This window comes from Aythya marila (genome assembly GCF_965140915.1).
Source record: "Aythya marila genome assembly, chromosome: 27".
Lineage (NCBI taxonomy): Eukaryota > Metazoa > Chordata > Aves > Anseriformes > Anatidae > Aythya > Aythya marila.
Window position 1 is genome coordinate 3,539,256 of NC_139068.1, and position 17,431 is coordinate 3,556,686.

The 17,431-nt window shown below is 49.8% G+C and overlaps 1 protein-coding gene across 10 annotated transcripts in view; it reads right to left on the reverse strand.

Moving 5' to 3' along the window:
* Positions 1 to 17,431, reverse strand: part of PTPRS (protein tyrosine phosphatase receptor type S) — a 151,095-nt gene that overhangs the window by 40,256 nt on the left and 93,408 nt on the right. For all 10 annotated transcript variants that reach the window (XM_082779986.1, XM_082779984.1, XM_082779985.1 and 7 more), the window contains 4 exons: positions 7,845 to 8,114; positions 5,114 to 5,695; positions 4,058 to 4,191; positions 3,736 to 3,880 (listed from right to left, as the gene is read on the reverse strand). In XM_082779986.1, coding sequence (XP_082636112.1) covers positions 3,736 to 3,880; positions 4,058 to 4,191; positions 5,114 to 5,695; positions 7,845 to 8,114 — 1,131 coding nt within the window. The remainder of the gene's footprint in view (positions 1 to 3,735; positions 3,881 to 4,057; positions 4,192 to 5,113; positions 5,696 to 7,844; positions 8,115 to 17,431) is intronic.

Consider the following 17,431-nt stretch of genomic DNA (forward strand, 5'->3'; position numbering starts at 1 on the left):
CACACTGCTCCTTCTCACACCCCTGAAGCAACTCAAGTCTCTTTTAGGGCATGGAGGAAAAAGCCTCAACCCTCTTCCTGTGCCTGCCATGACACTCCTTTATTTTTTTCGGAGTATTTTGCAATCAGGTTTGCTCCTTTTTTTTTCTCCCCCGCCAGGGGCTGCTGTATTAAAAGCTACCTTTCCTGCTTAGCAGTCCAGCCAACGCCACATGGCTGAGAAACCCACTGCAGAGAGGGTCTGACCCGACCTACCCTTTCCATCCTGAAACTCATTATGAAAGCCCCAGTAAGCAGAGCCGGAGCTCCAGCTGGCACTTGGGTTCACTGTTTGCACTGGCAGCTGCTGCGCGTGGTCACGCTCGCTTGCTCACTCACCCTCTACGCTCCAGCACAGGGACCTACAGAGAGGCCCTGGAGTGAGGCCTCCATTTGGGGTCGTTTGCACTTTCTCTGGTCAAAAAGGCAGGGTGGGTGGGTGATGGGGGAGAAGGCCCAGATCCCACCTGGGCCCCCTCCCCATCACACTCATCGACTACAGCACCTGGATGAAAACAGCCACCAAGTGCTGGCTGGCCATACTGGAGACGCATCGGGGGAGTTCATGGCACTGTGAGGTTCCTTCACAATCCAGCCCAACCTGCGTCACCCTGGCCACGTGCGTGCGTGCGTGGGGACGGAATCGAGAAGGTGGGAGCTGAATGCAGGACGGAAAGCGCCGCAGCCCAAAGCGGAGGCTGTGAGTTCACCTCCGCACCAAACTCCTTTGCTGGAAAGGGAGCCACAGCACAGGCGGGAGCCCCCGGAGGCAGCTCGTCATCTTTGTCTGCTGGTTTCTGGTTTTATCATGCAGGCGGCTCTTTGGGAACCCTTCCCCACCCTCCCACGGGCTCCGGGATGTACACGAGTGTGTGCAGATCCACACCCGTGTGCGTGAGCCTGCAGCGACAGGGTGGACTGTATTTGTGAATCTGCTTGAGACCAGCCAGTACTCACCTGAACTGCATCTTTTACATGCTTTAAAGTTGACTGTCCAAGCCACAAGAATGACCCTTACTGACCTTGTACAATACAATGTTTTTTAACCCTTTAGGTACCATAGACTTTGTATAAGATTTTTTTTTTTTTTTCACTCCATACACTGTGAGGAAGGGGGAAGGGGAGCAGAGCTAATGGGTAGGGGAAACATCCTTTCTTAGGAAGGAACAGAGGGCTAAGAAATCCTCATGGTTCCTTTACACCTGCACATGCAGCCTCACAGCACCCACCCTGCCACCCCTGTCCCTTGAGACGTACTTTGCACTCCAAAATTTTTAGTAGGAGAGTTGCCAAGGAGCCCTGGGAAGGTCGTGGCTAGTTAGAAAGGGCAAAACATCTTCCTCCAACCATCTGTTACTTTTACAATCTACGTCTCTGGTACTTGAAGAGTTAAAACCCAGCTACTTCAAGAAGAAAAATATACTTTACCTTTAGTTTAATGGATTTTACTTTGGTTATGATGCTCGGGAGGAGCCACCCTGACAGGGAGGTGGTGGGTGTTGTGCAGAAAGGTGGGCAGTGCAGGGAGGGCTGCGGCATGCAGGCACATGCTTGCCAGCTGAGCGAGGAGGGGAAGAGCACCGAATGCACCAGCAGGCTGCCGGAGGATGAGGGAGGCTTTGCTGTTGCAGAGACAAGATGCCATCGTGGTGTGAAACCGCCCAGCGAGAGACAGACAGACAGAGAGCAGGGAGCGGGTTTCATCGGGCTGTGAGGGCATGCAGGCGGGCAGGCAGACAGAAGAGAGAAGAGAAAGAAGAGCCATGGAGCGGGCCAAGGAAGAGCTGAACGGAAAAGGAGCTGCAGAGGGAAGACACAAAAGCCTGTCTCGAGCCAGAAGGTCTGTGAGCCGAAGGATGTCGCCTGGACCAGGGAGAATTGACTCGTTCCTCCAACAGCCAGCCAGGAAAAAATGTTTCACCATGTTACAGGACACTGACAGCTCCCAGCTGATGTTCTTAAGAGCATTAAATTAATGAAACTATCCCTATGAAAGCTGAGCTACAGAGAAATAAAGCAGGCCTCATTCTGGGCAGGTGCCAAGTTAGAAAAAGACCCAAAGCTTTCCCCTTTCCCGGACCCCCTTCTCTTCATCCTTGAGGGAAAAATATTCGATGTCACTAAGCCCTGCTGTCATCAGCGCCCACAGCCATCCTTCCAGCCTGTTTTTATCAAACCAGAAAGCACAAATCCGAGCCCCTCTGTTCCCCCCTTCCCCACAGATCTCAAGGAGGGAAACCCCTCGCAGAACAGAAGCAGAGTGTGGGTAAGGTTGACAATTGTTGTTCAGGTCCTTTCAGTCCATTTTCCCCCACCCCACAGTGATGGTCCGTGTGACAGCACCAGACTGGGATCAGAACCAGTGGATTCGCAGCAAAGTCAGAAAAGGATTTTCTTTCGATACATGTAGAGAGCATGAGAAAAAGGAAAAAAAAAAAAAAAGGAAAAAAAGGGGAAAAACATTTGAAAGAAAGAAGAAAACAAAATATCTTTGAATGGACTGGAGGCCCGAGAAAGCCCCTGTAAGGAATTCTGCCTATGCAGGAGGAGATTCCCCTTTCCTCCCACTCCCAGGGGGGAGGGAGAAAGAGAAGGAGAGAGATGGGGAAAAGAAGAGAGAGAGAGAGAGAGAGAGAGAGAGACAGCAGAAGTGAGAACTGAACGGCAAGATGGGGCAGGTGCCCAGCTGGGAGCCCGCTGCTCCCCCTTGGTAAGGGCTCTGAGAGCTGGGAGCAGGCACTCTCTCTCCTCACACTGGTGACCAGAGCCATTTCTGAGTTAGTTCTGCTCCCGGCTACTCCAAACTGCAGCGGAGTGATTTAGTAGAGATGAGAGGAGACAGAAAACACAAAGAACAGCTGCCACAGCCACTCATGCAGTGAAAAAACACCTCATTTAAAAGCAAAGATCTGTGAAAAGCCCAGGTTGAAATATTGCCATCCAGGGTTATTGTCCCCAGGGCAACAGCGAAGGGAGACAATCCATTAAACTAAAACCAGCACATTTTGGTTGCATACGCTCCATCCTGGTGTCATTAATATCCCCCCACAGCCTCCGCATGACTCCTCTCTCCCACTCTGCTGCAGCCCAAGCGGGCCCGTTCCCAGCACTTGCTGGGACAGCAGGCCCTCTTCCCAGTGGCTACCAAGTCACTCATGGAAAACCAGCACGAGGACTGCTTTCCCCAAGGCTGGCGAAAGAACTGAACGTTCGATTCATCCCCTCCCCTTCTCCTCTTCCTCCCAAGTCCCCCACCGTCTCCCTGCTCCATTGCTTGTGCCCCCCTTCCAGGCAGCTGCTGCTCAGGGTCTGCTGGTGGACGGCCACGCTGCCGCAGGTCGCTGGGCTGCTGTCCTCCCTGAGCATGCTCAGCACCAAGGGCCAGCTCAGCCCACCCGTAACACCTTTGTTGCCCGCCACCCCACACCAAGTGGTCACTGCTAACCTACGTAACCCCACAAAGCATGCAGTGGCCCCACTCTTCCACCACATCTCAACTATGTGGGTGTAAAGGGGGAAGGCGCCAGGTCCCAGAGACGCCCCGCACTGCCCACCTCCCCGCAGAGCAACCCCAGATGTGTGAACCCCCGCGGCACCGCGACCATCTGCCCCACAGCTCCGTACCCCTGTGCCCACCATCTCTGGCTCCCTGACTGTCTTCCCCTCAGAGAAGGGTGCGAAAAGGAGAGACACCTACTAGACTGCAAGGTGCGCTCTCTGACCTCCGGGGTGAAGGCCCCCAGGCCCAGAGCCGAGCGGGCGGCCAGGCGGAAGACATACTCAGTGTTGGGCTTCAGGCCTTCCACAGTGAAGGAGGTCGTTGGCTCGAAGTTCCTCAGCACCTGAGATGGGCGAGGGGGAAGAAAAAAAATAAAAACAAACAAAAAGGAGCAGAGGCGAGCCCTGCCCTGAGACACCTGCCCTACACTCCCCTCTCTCAGCCAGCTCAAGAAACAGAGGGCCGGGATGGGATGGTCCTCAGGGCCCCTACCCTTTGCGCTGCTCCTCTCCAGACTCACCTCCCTACTGTGGTCTCCTTCCTTATAGAGGAGCTCATACTTCACTATGATCTCCTGGCGGGGAGGGCTCCACGACAACACGATGCTCGTCTCCGTCTTGGCTTCAGCTCGGAAGTTCATCGGCTGCCCAGGAACTGATGCAGAGAAGAAGCCCACAGGGCAGGACAGGGCAGAGGAGGTGAGACGAGAGACAGGAGGAACCACGTTAACTTGGCTTATTAGAAGAACCCCACCCAGTTTTCCTCAAAGCCTGTGTGTGAAGAGCATGTCATCAGCAAAATGCCACACTGCAGAGTGGGGAAGCCCTTCCTTTAAGGCAGTACTGGGTTAGATACCACTGCAGGGCTAGGGAAGGTCCAGTGCTGCTGAAGGGGGAAGAATCCTACTGGACCATTTGCCTCTTTCTCGGCAGTGTAGGACATGTCCCTTCCCCAGCGTTAGGGAGATTCAGGAAGCAAAAGGCTCCTGAGGAAGGCAGGGCTTCCTCACCAGCACCCCGCTCCTGTGAGCAGAGCACCCAAAAGCAATGCTGGGAGACAACGTGATAAAACCTTTTATTCTCAGCTAAACTTATCTGCTGTGACAATAGTAGCTTTGTTTTATTTTGCTTTTAGAAAAAGACAAAATTAAGCTCATTGCCATTCAGCTCTGAGAAGACAGCTCCTGGGTGCTTTAAGAGTTCAGCTTCACCATTCCCTGGGCAGTGAGCGTTTTCAGGTCTATTTCAAAGACATTTAGAAACTGGAAACATGAAGATATCTTGCTCTGAAGCATGGAACAGCAAAAAAAGGGTTCTCCTTGCACAATTTCTTGCCCTACCCATTTAAGCAACAACCTTTGTGAGCAAAGACAGAATGAAAATCATGTGCCAAGCCTTTGGGCTCCAGCTGCTGGACCAAACTTCCTCCTAGGAAGTTACTTCTATTTTAACCGAATTGAACCAATAAAGAAAAAATTGTTCTGGTGACACAGAGGCCCCAGCTGGATAACGGACTAAGCCACCACCTCTCCCTCCTGCAGCCCAGTGCCTCCAAGGTTAGCGACACAGCTGCTCACCTCCTTGTTGCGTCTTAACCTGGATGGGGTCCGAAAGAGGCCCATCTCCCACCGAGGTGAAGGCCAGGACCCGAACCGTGTAGGTTTCGTCCTCCAGGAGGCTGCCCACCGTGGTCAGGAGGCTGTCATCCACGTTGTGCTTCTGCCAGTTGCTGACAGGCTGATCAGGCTCCATGGTGTAATACACACGATAGCCACGGATCTGCCCGTTGGGCTCCACTGGTTCCTCCCACTGGATGATCATGGTGGTGCTGCTCAGCATTCGTCCCTGCACGTTACGGGGGGCACTGGCAGGAGCTTGTTCCCCTGTGCGAGTGACCACGGACTCGCTGGGAGGCCCCTGCCCAATGCTGTTGACTGCAGAGACCCAGATCTCGTACTCAGAGTTGGGGCTGAGCCCCCCAATGCTGTAGCGCGTGGTGGTGATGTCCTCTTTGATCTGATAGGGTCCATCCTGGCTTTTAGACTTGTATTCAATGACATAGTAGGACACGGGGTCTGGATTTCCAGAGTCCCAGGTGATGGTGATACTTGTTGCCGTCGTCTCTGTCACCACTGGTGTCCCAGGAGCCTTGGGGAGTGCTGAGAATTAGGAAGAACAGACGTTAAAAAAGAAAAAAAAAGGAAAAAATAAAAAAAAAAAGGTATGTTGAAGTGGTGCCTAACTGAGCTAGTTAGGGCTGCAGGAGCCAGAGGCACAGTACCAATCACAGAGCGGCAGTTCAGTAAAGTGCCGCTGAAATATTATGAACCTAGTTATACACTCTATTATCCTCCTTAAACTGCTCCATCAAAAGGGAAGTGCTCAGCTAAACATCTGGAATCATTAGCACAGACTTCAGCTGAACATCCGCTGGCTCACAGGGCAGCAAGGAAAGGCGGTTTTGCAAGAGCTCTTTCAGAGCACATCATCAGATCTTCTGAAGCAGCGGCTGCCCGGCTCTGGCACTGCTGAATTTCTCCACGTCTAGCGTGCAGGTAGCAGTACAGCATGGACTGTACTCTCCAGAACTAGAAAGCCATAAATACATGCAGTACTTCACCTCAATCCACAAATGTGTTAACGTCCATCTCCTGTCACTCATCCAAAAGACAAACTTGCTGGAGACTGCATGCTGAATGCTGGAAACCTTTAACCTTTTCCTCACTACGTGTTTTAGACCCTTTCCAATCTCATCTTCTCCAGGCTTGAGCAGCCTTAGAGCTCTAACTTCTCATTTCATCTTCTGACTGGGGAATATTGCAGATGCTTACAGACAGGAACAAAAGGGGAAATAGCAGTGAAATAAAATGACAAAAGGCAGAAGGTACCGGCAGGGCAAGGTTCCACACCTGAGGACAATTGGAAGCAGAAGCAATGTATCTATCAGCCTTTTAAATGAATAGTGTAAGATGGAAAAAAAGGGAAGGAAGAAAACAGGAGAATAAACAGCACTTCAGCCCAGCCGTGGGCATCCTTTCACTAGCATGTAAGCCCAATTCCTGTGAAAAGCACAGGCTCGGTGTCACGTCAAGATCCACCAGTGCCTACCTACTCACTTCTACGGTGAAATCTCCCTTAGTCAGATGCACTGACACAGATCGGATGGTTTCTCTTCATCACTCCCCTTCTCCAAGGTGTTTCTCCTCCTCTCCCCCTCCCCTCCGAGTCCTCTCCCACCCCAGCTCCCCCAGATCCCTCGTGGGCAATGCCATCACTCAGAGCAGACACCAGCTCATACACCGAGCTCTACACTCACCCAACCACAGGGGCATCCCGCTTGGGTTTTAATACTCCCCTGCTGAGGACAGAATAGATTGAAGATTGCACCCGTGCTCCTCCTGGAAATTGCTAGCTGGAAGCTGGGGATATTCCCCCTCTTGCTGAGGCAACAACGGCCACTAAGATGCTGGATCTAGGTTCTACTGCAAGGGCACACATGTCAGAGATCCTCAGGGCCTTGGCTGAATCTCTAACCTCGGAACAGGATGGCATGCAGGCTTCAAGCCATCCAAGGCTCCTTGCAAACTGCCCAGCCAGCCCCATATCCCAGGACAGAAACAAGCATGCAGGGCTTTAAACCAGTTTTCTTCATGACAGCCAGCCCAGTTGTCCTGAAGCAAAGGAAAGACCTCAAGCCACCAGCATCCCATTCTCTGGGGATTCCTTTGGGCACGGGATCCCCACAGACGCATGCACAGATCCCAGCACGTGGCACGCACGGTGCACAGGGTTGTCTTCCTGCTCATGCTCACAGACGCATATACATACAGGCTTGTACCACCACGGACGTACGTACATGCAGTCAGGCACCCTCATGCCCATACAGCCACGTTGCCGACTCACATGCACACACACCCATGCACGACAAGCGTGCTTCATGCCTAACCACGTCCCCACATTCACCACGTGCAGCTCAGTCACGGGCTCGCCCCATGCAGGCACACAAAGCCACGGGCAGGACACAACTCAGACACACGCAGCCACGCGACGACACGCACTCATGCGCTGGCGAAGGCTTACAGGCACCACCACGGATCCACAAATGCTCACATGCACGAACACGACACGTGCCCACAGCTCTTTGCACACGTGCTCAGACGCTCCGTGAAGACCATGCGCCCAACACGTGCCTTGCACGTCTGTGCACCCGTGCAGCAGCTCACGCACTTGTGCATGCACGCTCCTACAAGCATGCATCGTCGGGGAACCCACGCACTCGCTCACGCAGCTGTGCTCACACTCCCTTACATTTCACCGTGATCTGAGCAACGGCTTCTATGACTCCCAGACTGGACATGGCCACACACGTGTAGTTGGCTGAGTCCTTGACATCCGTGAGCTCCAAGACATTACGGCCCACGGGCATGTCATCTTCGGGCGTCAGGTCCTCCGCTCCCTGCATCCACTTGACGTATGGCATGGGCGAACCCACGGCCACGCAGGTGATGTTGACGTTGCCGCCGGGCATGATTTCGTGGCTGACGGGCAAGATGGAGAAGCGAGGGGCCACGCGGCGAACTGTGGACGAGACGCACAGAGGTAACAAAAAAACAAAACAGAACAAAAAACGAAACAAAGAAATAAAACAAAACAAAAAAAGAAAGAAAGAAAGAAAAGAAAAGAAAAAGAAGAAAAGGGAGAAAAAGAAAAAAGAGTAAAAGATAATTTAAATACAGATGGGGTTTGTCATCATTTATTTTCTTCCTTCATTAAAAACAAAACAAAAAATCAAAGAAACTAAAAAATCAAAAACCAAAAACCAAAAAAATTAAACTTCAAATAAATTTGTACTTCACAAACAATATATAGAATATAGACATAAAAGCGATATTTCATAGCAACAGGGTTCCATTGATCAAGATTAGACCCATCACAGCACAGATAAAGACACAAAAATTTATTAGCAATTTCTCATCTTTACTGGCAAGAGCTGGCCTGGCGAGCGTCGAAAATCTCCTCCACAGCCGCTGGGGCCCCCAGCTCCCCGCTCCGCGCCCCGGGAAGCCCGCTCCTCCCCTTTTCCAGTGGGGTCCAGCTCATCCTCCCCTGTCACCTTCTCCCACAGCCGAATAAATCGGCTCCTCCACCACCACGGCTTGGAGACACCCCAGGGGCTGCCCCTGTCCGTAGAGAGGGGCCGGCTCCGTGCCCGACGGGGGGCGAGGGATGCCGCAGCCGCGAGGTGGTGGCAAGGAGAAGGCGGGCACGGAGGTGGAAACTTCTCAAGATTTTGCCTTGTTAGGAAGGCCCAAATCTTGTTGCGACCCAGAGAATCCAACCAAGAGAGAAGTATCACATCCCCAGATGCCGGAGAGACACCACTTGAAAAGCAGCGAGGCAAAAAATAAAAAAAAAGGGGGGAGAGGGAGTCCCCGGAGCGGGACAGAATTTAGTTGGTGTCTGCGTGTGAGAACCGTCCAGGGGGATGCAGTCCCCCTGGAGCGAGACAGAGTGTGGAAAAGATGAGAAACTCTAATGAAATTTTTGTGGTTTTCGGGTATAGAAACCCTAACGAAGCCTCTTTAAGATCTGACACGGTTCCATTGATAGATGCAGCTCTCAGAGTCACAAACATCATGCAAAATAGGTAAAAAAGAGACAGAGAAAAAGATAGAAAGAGAAAGAGAGAGAGAGGAGAATGCAGAGAAATATAATTTATGGGCGGCTAGCAAATGCCCACATGGAAACTGAATAGAGAGAGAGCAACAGAGAAAGAAAGGAAGACGAGGAGAAGGAGAACAAGGAGGGGAAGGGAGAAAGAAGAGAGAGAAAGAGAGGGAGGGGAGGGGGAAACCCACTTTAATGCTGCATACTTTTTCTAGCTGATGTGACCCAATGTGGTGGCTCACATTGTCACATCTCAGCCCTGGCGGAATAATAAATAGAATAGAATTAATAAGAAAAACAAGGTAATGAAACTTTAACGTTGAGAAAACAGTGACATGTTCTGTGCATCTCCTTAGCAGAGAGGTGGATGCAGCTTCCAGACCTTACACGATAAGAACATGGACGCAAAGGGAAGGGGGTGGTTTCCTTGGCTCCATTTTCTGAACTAACTGGGCTGCTTGGACAGTCGAGGTGGGTGCTCTTCCTCAGGGGTGAAAGCAGGACAATGGGCAAAGGAGAAAAGAAAGTGCCTGGGAGAGGCCCTAGGGAGGGAGCTGAAGGCAAGGTCCCATCCTGTAAGCAGGGACAAAAGGATTCAGACCCCAGCAAGCTGCAGGCACAGCAGCAGCCCCAGGAAAAAGGAGGGTGGGAAGCCCCCCAGCTTCTGAGGGCTGTGCAACAAACACCCCTCGGGAAGGGTGAACAAGGGGACGGGAGAGTTTGGGGTGATAGGGGCCTGAGAAATATCCTTCCCTGATGTCCTCTTCCAGGTAACCCTCTGAATGACCTCTCTAAACCAGCAGTGGTCACATCTATGCAATAGCAAAGCAAAGGACACCAGAGCTAAGCCTGCAATCTCTTTTCCCAAGTTCTCGTGCCTTCAGATGTCCCTTGGAATTGATGTCCTCGTTTTTTTTGTTTTTTTTTTTCTTTCTGGTATTTATCTTCCAGCCCATTCCCCTGGCTGCCGCTCAACATTATGGATCTTTTCAGATGGGAAGGGCGCTGCCAGGAGAGATAGTGGCTGTTTTCCATTTTGTGGCGTTTTGTTAAACAAAGAGCCAAATATGGCCTCTGCTTCCTCCCACACACTGACAGGGAGATATCTTCACGGAAAGGTGTCCTATTACCAGCATGCTGCAGGATCCTTCTACGCACTGTTACAGGGAAGGAGGAGAGGATTTGGGGCCGTAGGAGCTCAGAGGGGTCAGAGGAGACATCCCACAGGCACAACTTTGTGAGGAGAACGGACAGCACGTCCTCACCTGTGGTGTACTGGGGAAAGGTCTTGGGGTGTGGAGGGCCTGCATACAAACTCATCCTGCACCAATCACTAAAAAATGACTTTCTGCTTAGAGAAAGGTGTGAGGGGAGCACTGCGGTGTCTGCACAACCTCTGGCACCAGCACTGGCTCACGAGGGCAGGCAACGTGCTCCTTGTCATCCCCCGATGGAGATCGGTAGCCCTGGGCCTGAGGGCACGGCCCTGTGGCCTGCCCCATTCCTTCCACTGTCTGCTACGGGAGGTTTCAGAAAATGGAGCCAGGCGAAGACCACCCCGGTCACAGTCTGAGACAAGATGGAGAGAACTCGAAAAGAAACGAGTGGGGTCACCATGCAGACAGATCGGGGGGGGATGGCTCCTTCTGAGTGTAACCTTCTGGAGAGGAGAGGCAGGGTGGGAAGAGGTGAGGAGGAATGGGGAGACGTAGGCCGGACAAGGTCCGGTCAGCAAACAGCATCGACAGCAACAAACAACGGCAGGTGGGATGCAAACACCGAGTTGTCATGGAAACAGAACAAGACAATTAATTCAAACCGAGGCTAATCGCAAAGAAATGAAACCGAACTGAAAGAGAACGGGGAAAAGAAAAAAAAAAAAAAAAAAGAAGAACAAACCAGAATTTAATAACTGAAAAGCATCATTCGATGGATGGCGGAGTGCTGAGAATCGGAGCCTGAAGGGAACAGCCTGCTGCCGTCTGCGTGGCTGGGGCAGGGATGGGGAAGAGCCACTCACAAAACACAAGCTCAGGACCACGAATTCTGGCCAGGAGCCGGCCTCCTCTGCACGCCCATGTCCAGAGGGAAGCAGGGAAGAAGTTCTCCCCCCCCTGACCTCGCTGCACCCAGGGCTTAGGGGTTTAGGTCAGCTTTGGGGGATTTTAGGGCAGCGTAACCGCTCTGCTGGTTTAATGGTGGTTTTCACACTCAACTAAAAGGAAGCAGCCGGCACATCTGGGTGCCAGCTGAAGACACGGCGTGTTTCTGGGAAAAAGGGGAGGATTTAAGGATTTGGGGCAGGGGTAGTGGCGGGCTGATGCGAGGACAAAAGGGGCAGCAGCTTTTCTGTCGTGCATCCTGGTTCAAAAAAAGCTACACACTGCTGTGTGCACAGATACACAGACATCCACACGCTGGTCTAAGGAGGTGAAAATAACTCCAGCGCTAGCTGGGGTTGGAGATCTCAGCGAGTCCCTCGATACATCCCTGCCAGGGCTCAGGGCTGCGACAACAGCAGTTTCTGTACCAGGAAATAGTTGTAGGGCTCGTCTCTGGATACCAGGAACCATGTCGCTGTTTATTTTAATTGCCATACCACTCTGATTTGACTGTTGACATGAGATTGCTCAAGCTGAGAATCTCTGGGTCAGCATTTAGGTCAGAGCCTAGGAAGAGAGCAGTGGTGGGAAGCAAGCTCGAAGAGCAGCTAGAGATTGAATCAAGAACGATTTCAGCTCTGGCTCCAGCTGTGTTTCGAGCACAGCAGCTGAAAAAGTGATTTTTTCCATCGAAAAATGCAGAGAAGTGAATCCTTTTATTTTGCCATCCAGCAAATTGAAGAGCCTGGGGAGGTACGAGGAAGACCTGCCCTCTCTGGAAAGGAGAAGGTGTGGTGGGGCAGCCAGGGCTCCACTTTACAGACCACTTCTCTGATGCTCTTAGCAATTTCTTACATGTCTGATCTCTTTCCCAGCACTGAGCTCTCTCTCAGGCAGGAATATCCCATTTCCAGAGCAGGGCAGATCTTTCCTCTTCCAGAGATTTGGCCTTTTTTTTTTTTTTTAACTAATATTCCTTTACCACCCTGCAGGAACTGCAAGGCAGATTCCTCGTGTTTCTCAAGGCAGTCTGCCATGGTGCAGAATTCAGGCTGAAAACACCTCCAGTGACAACACAATGCAAAGGCTGCAAGTCACCGACACCTCCATCTGCTTCTCTCCTGTCCCTTCAGGTGCTGAGGGTGCAGCCAGGAAAGGCCTCCAGCTGCCACTGGTTGCAAGGAGCAGCTTAGCCCTGAGCTTCAGGGATGTTTGGTTTCCATGACAGCTTTGTCCCAACTGTTTTCCAAAGCCAACCTTGCATGCATACAGACGTGCATGCTCCATGTGCATGTGCAACATCTCCTGATATACACACACAAGCAGGCACACACAAAGACACATTTTCACTGGCCAAAAAACTCTCAGGAGCTTTTTTCAAACAAGGATACAGCTCATTACTGACAGAAGCAGGCTTTAGGACTGGAGCAGGACATTTGTGATGCAGGTCAAATTACTGCAGCGCAGAGAAGCCATTTCAAAGGCACGGAAAGATTTCTTAAGCCCAGTTAGTTTCTTGTTTTATACTGTTGGGTAAGGATTATTTATATTTATGTCGTTGGGTAAATATTTCACAGAGGCAAAGCTGCACCCCAAATTCTGCTTAACTTACATGAGAAACTAAACAGATCCAGAACTTTTCACTCGCAAAGCCAATTGGTTTTGTTGCTGCTCATGGCTGCAGAGGGTAACCCAGCTTGTGTTCTGTGAGTGGCATTTTTGGTGCATTATTCTTTCCAACGAAAAGGAACAAATGAACATCACTAAGGTTCCCCCCCACACCACTCGGTTGTAAAGACAGCTGGGGTCCACAAGGTGAGACACATTTGGCAAGGGACAGATTTACAGACCTGATCGGAAGAGACACTGGGAGATCCAGGGTTGACTTTTGCAACACCAGAATCCATCCTTAAAATGTGTTCCCAGGATGCTGCTAGCGAAAGAAATCTGAGGACCAAGCGACCAGCTTGTGCTGGGGAAACCCACCGGTTCCACTTTTTAAGCCCTTTCCAGATTAGCTCAGGGAGAAAAACGTTGGAGGAGAAGTGGGGAAAGGAGAATGTCCTGGACAAGAACCCATCACTTCAAACCCCGATTCACATCGAAAACCAACCAAAAGAGAAACATACTTCATATCTTAAGGAATAAATCAATTGGAAAAGGAACAAAAAAAAAAAAAAAAAAGAAAAAGAAAGTGAAGTGACTGGTTGAAAGCACCAAACAAAACCAAATGGTATTAAACATTTTGACACTCAGCAAGCTGCTGCTCCAAATGAGGTGAGAAGGCGGACATTATTGGCCATTTTGGTGAGACAGGAGTCATTCTGTCTTGCTCCAAAATGAGGAGGGGTAGGGGAAAGGGTGCCAAAATAATGTGCAGCCTCTACGTTATTAGTGAAGCTTAGATTACACCTGTCCTCCCCTCCCAAAAGGTGGTCCGTCCCTGCCCCTGCGCTGTCCGTGCAGCCGCCTCTGCCTTCTCCCTCTCCCATTCCAATTCCAAGTTGATTCCACTGGGGCGAGACGCTGCTCGGCTCTGGATTTCCGACCTCCGTCCCTCCAGAGGACGAGATACTTCCCTCCTCATGCCCATCTCCTTCCTCATTTCCTTCATGGTAAATAAAAATAAGTAAGTAAATAGTTGGATAAATAAAGAATGAGACCAAGGCTTGGTTTTGGTCTAAGGAAATCCATTACCTTCCCAATCATTGTCACTTTTCCTCTTAAAAAAACACATTAGTTGGGTGACAGGCTGAACATCTCTGGTCTTTTGTAATTCTTTTTTTTTGTTTGTTTTTTTTGTTTTCTGTTGCTTTTTACAGGATTGAATATAAAATAATTGGAACCCAATTGTTTCTCAAGAAGATCTGTAAAATTAAACACAGGCTTTGCTATTTTATTTTTTGTTATTTTAATTTGACAAGGTGTAATCTAATTTTTTCCCCTAAAACAAAGAGAACAGCGATGCAAAAGGTGTAAGAGACACAGGCAGGCAGAGATTTCGAGATCAGTACAGCACAGTGTTCCTGCAAAGTGCCCTCTATAGAGATATACATAGATATACATAGATATAGTTTTGATTTTTTTTTTTTTGGGGGGTGGCTTTTTGTATCCATTTCCATTTCCTGATACCCTTGAGAAATCCTTCTGCAGAAACACAGCAAATTGCTTTGTTTGCTTTGGTTTTTGAACTAGAATTTCAGAGCTGAGGACACCCCAAACACAGACAGGGCGCTCCCCCACCCATGGAAGTGCTGATGCAACGAGGACTGTCCCAGAGCTCGCCCTCCCCAAACTCCAGCGCCTGGAAGATGGCATCACAGGGGCAGCTGTACGAACTAGCGGCGGCTCTGCCTCCCTCCTCTTCCATTAAAGACTTTATCAACGCAGGTCTAAAAAGGTATTAAAACTCCTACGGTTTAAAATAGCAAGGATTGTTCTGACCTCATGGCCATTTGTTAAATCTGTAGCGCAATTGGAATTATTTCCTCCTAACCTGTAAAAGGCACTGGAAGTTAAAAGAGCTTATAGCAACCGTTCCCCTCGCCTACAGAGGGACCGGCTGGGGAACCAGCGGCTCTCATTTAATGGTCAAATTACGCAGGAGCCAAACTTAACCCAGCAGCAGGCTAAGGGCTAAATTACTCGTTAAATTAGTCACATTTTAATATATTTTGAAGCTGTATTTCCTGAGGTCCTAGGCATGCTATTTCTGCATTTTCTATGGTTTTTATTTTAATTGATTGGAGCTAGTTTTGCTATTATGTGTTTATCCCTGGCCTGTTTTCATCTTCAGGCTCTCGATGAGTTGAGGTTTTCCAGACAGCCTTGAAAAAATATTTGCAATGTTCTCAGCAGGAAGGGGGCTGCGGAACCTGATTTGGGGTGAATAAGCACTGTACTTGACTCCAGCAGCAGAAGAGGCAAGGCCTAAGCAGGCACAGGGAGTGCACTGTGCTGTTTTAAATGCCTGTCGAACCATTTAAAACCCTCTGTGCTTGAAAAGAGCACGGCAACAAGAATCTTGAGCAGAGGGAAGAAGGATTATCCCTACAGCACCGCAACTGCTGCCTTTTGTAACTCCTGACAGGGCACCGCTGCGTGAAATAGGGTAAAAATTTTAATTCTGGTAAATTCAACCAAGACAATTTGTCCTGTACCAACAGCAGCGGCTCTGCATAGGTTGCTAAAGCACAGCCCACACAGCCCTACGGTGCATTGTTCCTTCTTCCTTTCCATTTGTAATCTGGAAGAGCGTGCGGAGACACTCAGTCTTTGCACAGCGCTCTATCTTGAGCCAAGCAGCTGGCTATTTGGATCGAAATAGAGCAACAGAGGTAAGAGTTTAAGGCTTTCAAAATTAAGAGGAGAGCTACAAATTGCTCCATTTCAAGGGAGCAAAACAGCTGCGGCCACAGATTTTGGCCAGGCAGCCACCCACCCTCTCTGGGGCACAGCCTGGACGCTGCACGTGTTGTCTCACTGATGCCTGTAAAAAAAACAGGCAGGCTATGAATGATCGTACCTGGTTTTATGTGTCAAAGCAGAGGGAGCATCTCAGCCCTTCTGGGCAAGACTCAAAGCCTGTTAAAAGGCCGGGAAGCTTTCCCTTGTGCCCTAGCTGAAGGAAGGCTCTGTAGCTCTCTGCATGGACGCTGTACCCAGCCGTTTGCTTTCTGATTAGCCGTGAGAACTGCCAGGCTCTGAAACCAGCCTCCCCTGTATGAAGCTGCTGCCTAGCAGTGTGCACGCAGAGGCATGAAGCTCTCAAACACCATCAGTGAGGAAGATATTTCTTGCTACCCTGGACTTCAAAGCAGCCCTTTCCTGCAATCACTAAAGGGCAAGAACTTTGACAGTGTTTGTGTCCCTACAGATAGAGAGAAGCATCTATTTTTGCAAGCCAGGTGAGCTGTACAGCTCCCACAAAATCAGCATCTCCGTCTTAAGATGTGCTGATTTGCCCGATTCATCCTTACGCTGACTACAAGTCAAACTCGGACGATTGGCTTAGGTCAGAAACTTTCATACAGCCCGGGCTGGTGGCAGGATTCCTCTCACCTCCTGATCTGTTTTTTGGGTCTCCACGAAGATGCTTTCTGCATTTTGACCTTGGAAATGCCCTGATGGTGGACTCTCTGTTATTTTGGACTGCGGCATGATCTGATCCCTAATAACACGCAATGCAAACCCTGCGCCAATTATTTCAAGGCCATGCCTGTAACTTCCAGCAAACCAGATCACCTCTCCTAGACAGGTTTCAAGTCTGTGTTTCCTTTCCCGGTGCCATTCCAGCCTACGGTGCCTACATCCAATTTAGCTTTAGTTTATTGTTGTTGATATTATTATAGCTTTTATTGGCTCTTAAGGAAGAATTTAATCTTAAGACCTTCTCAGACCACAAGTGATTCTAGCAGCAGCAGCGCAGTTTAGGCATGTTAGAGATATTTTATAAACGATAAAATAAACAAATACAAAAATAAATGGTGTGTAAATCCCTTTTTAATTGCACCTGAATCCTGAAACTCAAACTCCTATTCATGAAGGAAAATCCTGTGATTAGTGGTGATTATCACCTTTTAGTCCTAGGCAGGAGGGAGGTGGGATGGGAACACCTCATTTCAAACACTATTCCTTCTCTCTTGCTCTTTTTAAATAGAACAAGTCTTTATTCTTTTTTCTTTAAATAGCACACTGGGATTGGGGGATGTCTTTTGGCTATTGTTGGCGTTAGTCAAAGTTAGTAGAGCCACAGCTGGCCGCTTTAGAAAGACATTATCAACAGTGCAGCATTTCGGAGTGGTACCCTTGTATCTAAGGGGAGAGGGGGAGAGACTTGAAGGAGGGGGGGGGAATACCAGTACTGAGGGTCCGAGCACTGAAATCTCAGTATTTTAAGAAAAAGAGAAAGACAGACAGAAAGAAAGAGAGAGACAGAGAAAGAGAGAGACAGATACTGTGTCAATACTGCACTGGATTTCTCAAAAATCACACAGCTTTAATACCTGTACACTAGGAAAGCCACTCCTTTGGTAGATTATTGAGTAGTGAGGACTGATGGGCAGGGGGAAACGCATAAACAGGGAAAGGAAGGGCATTCAATTCTGCAAAGGGCAAAAGCACCAA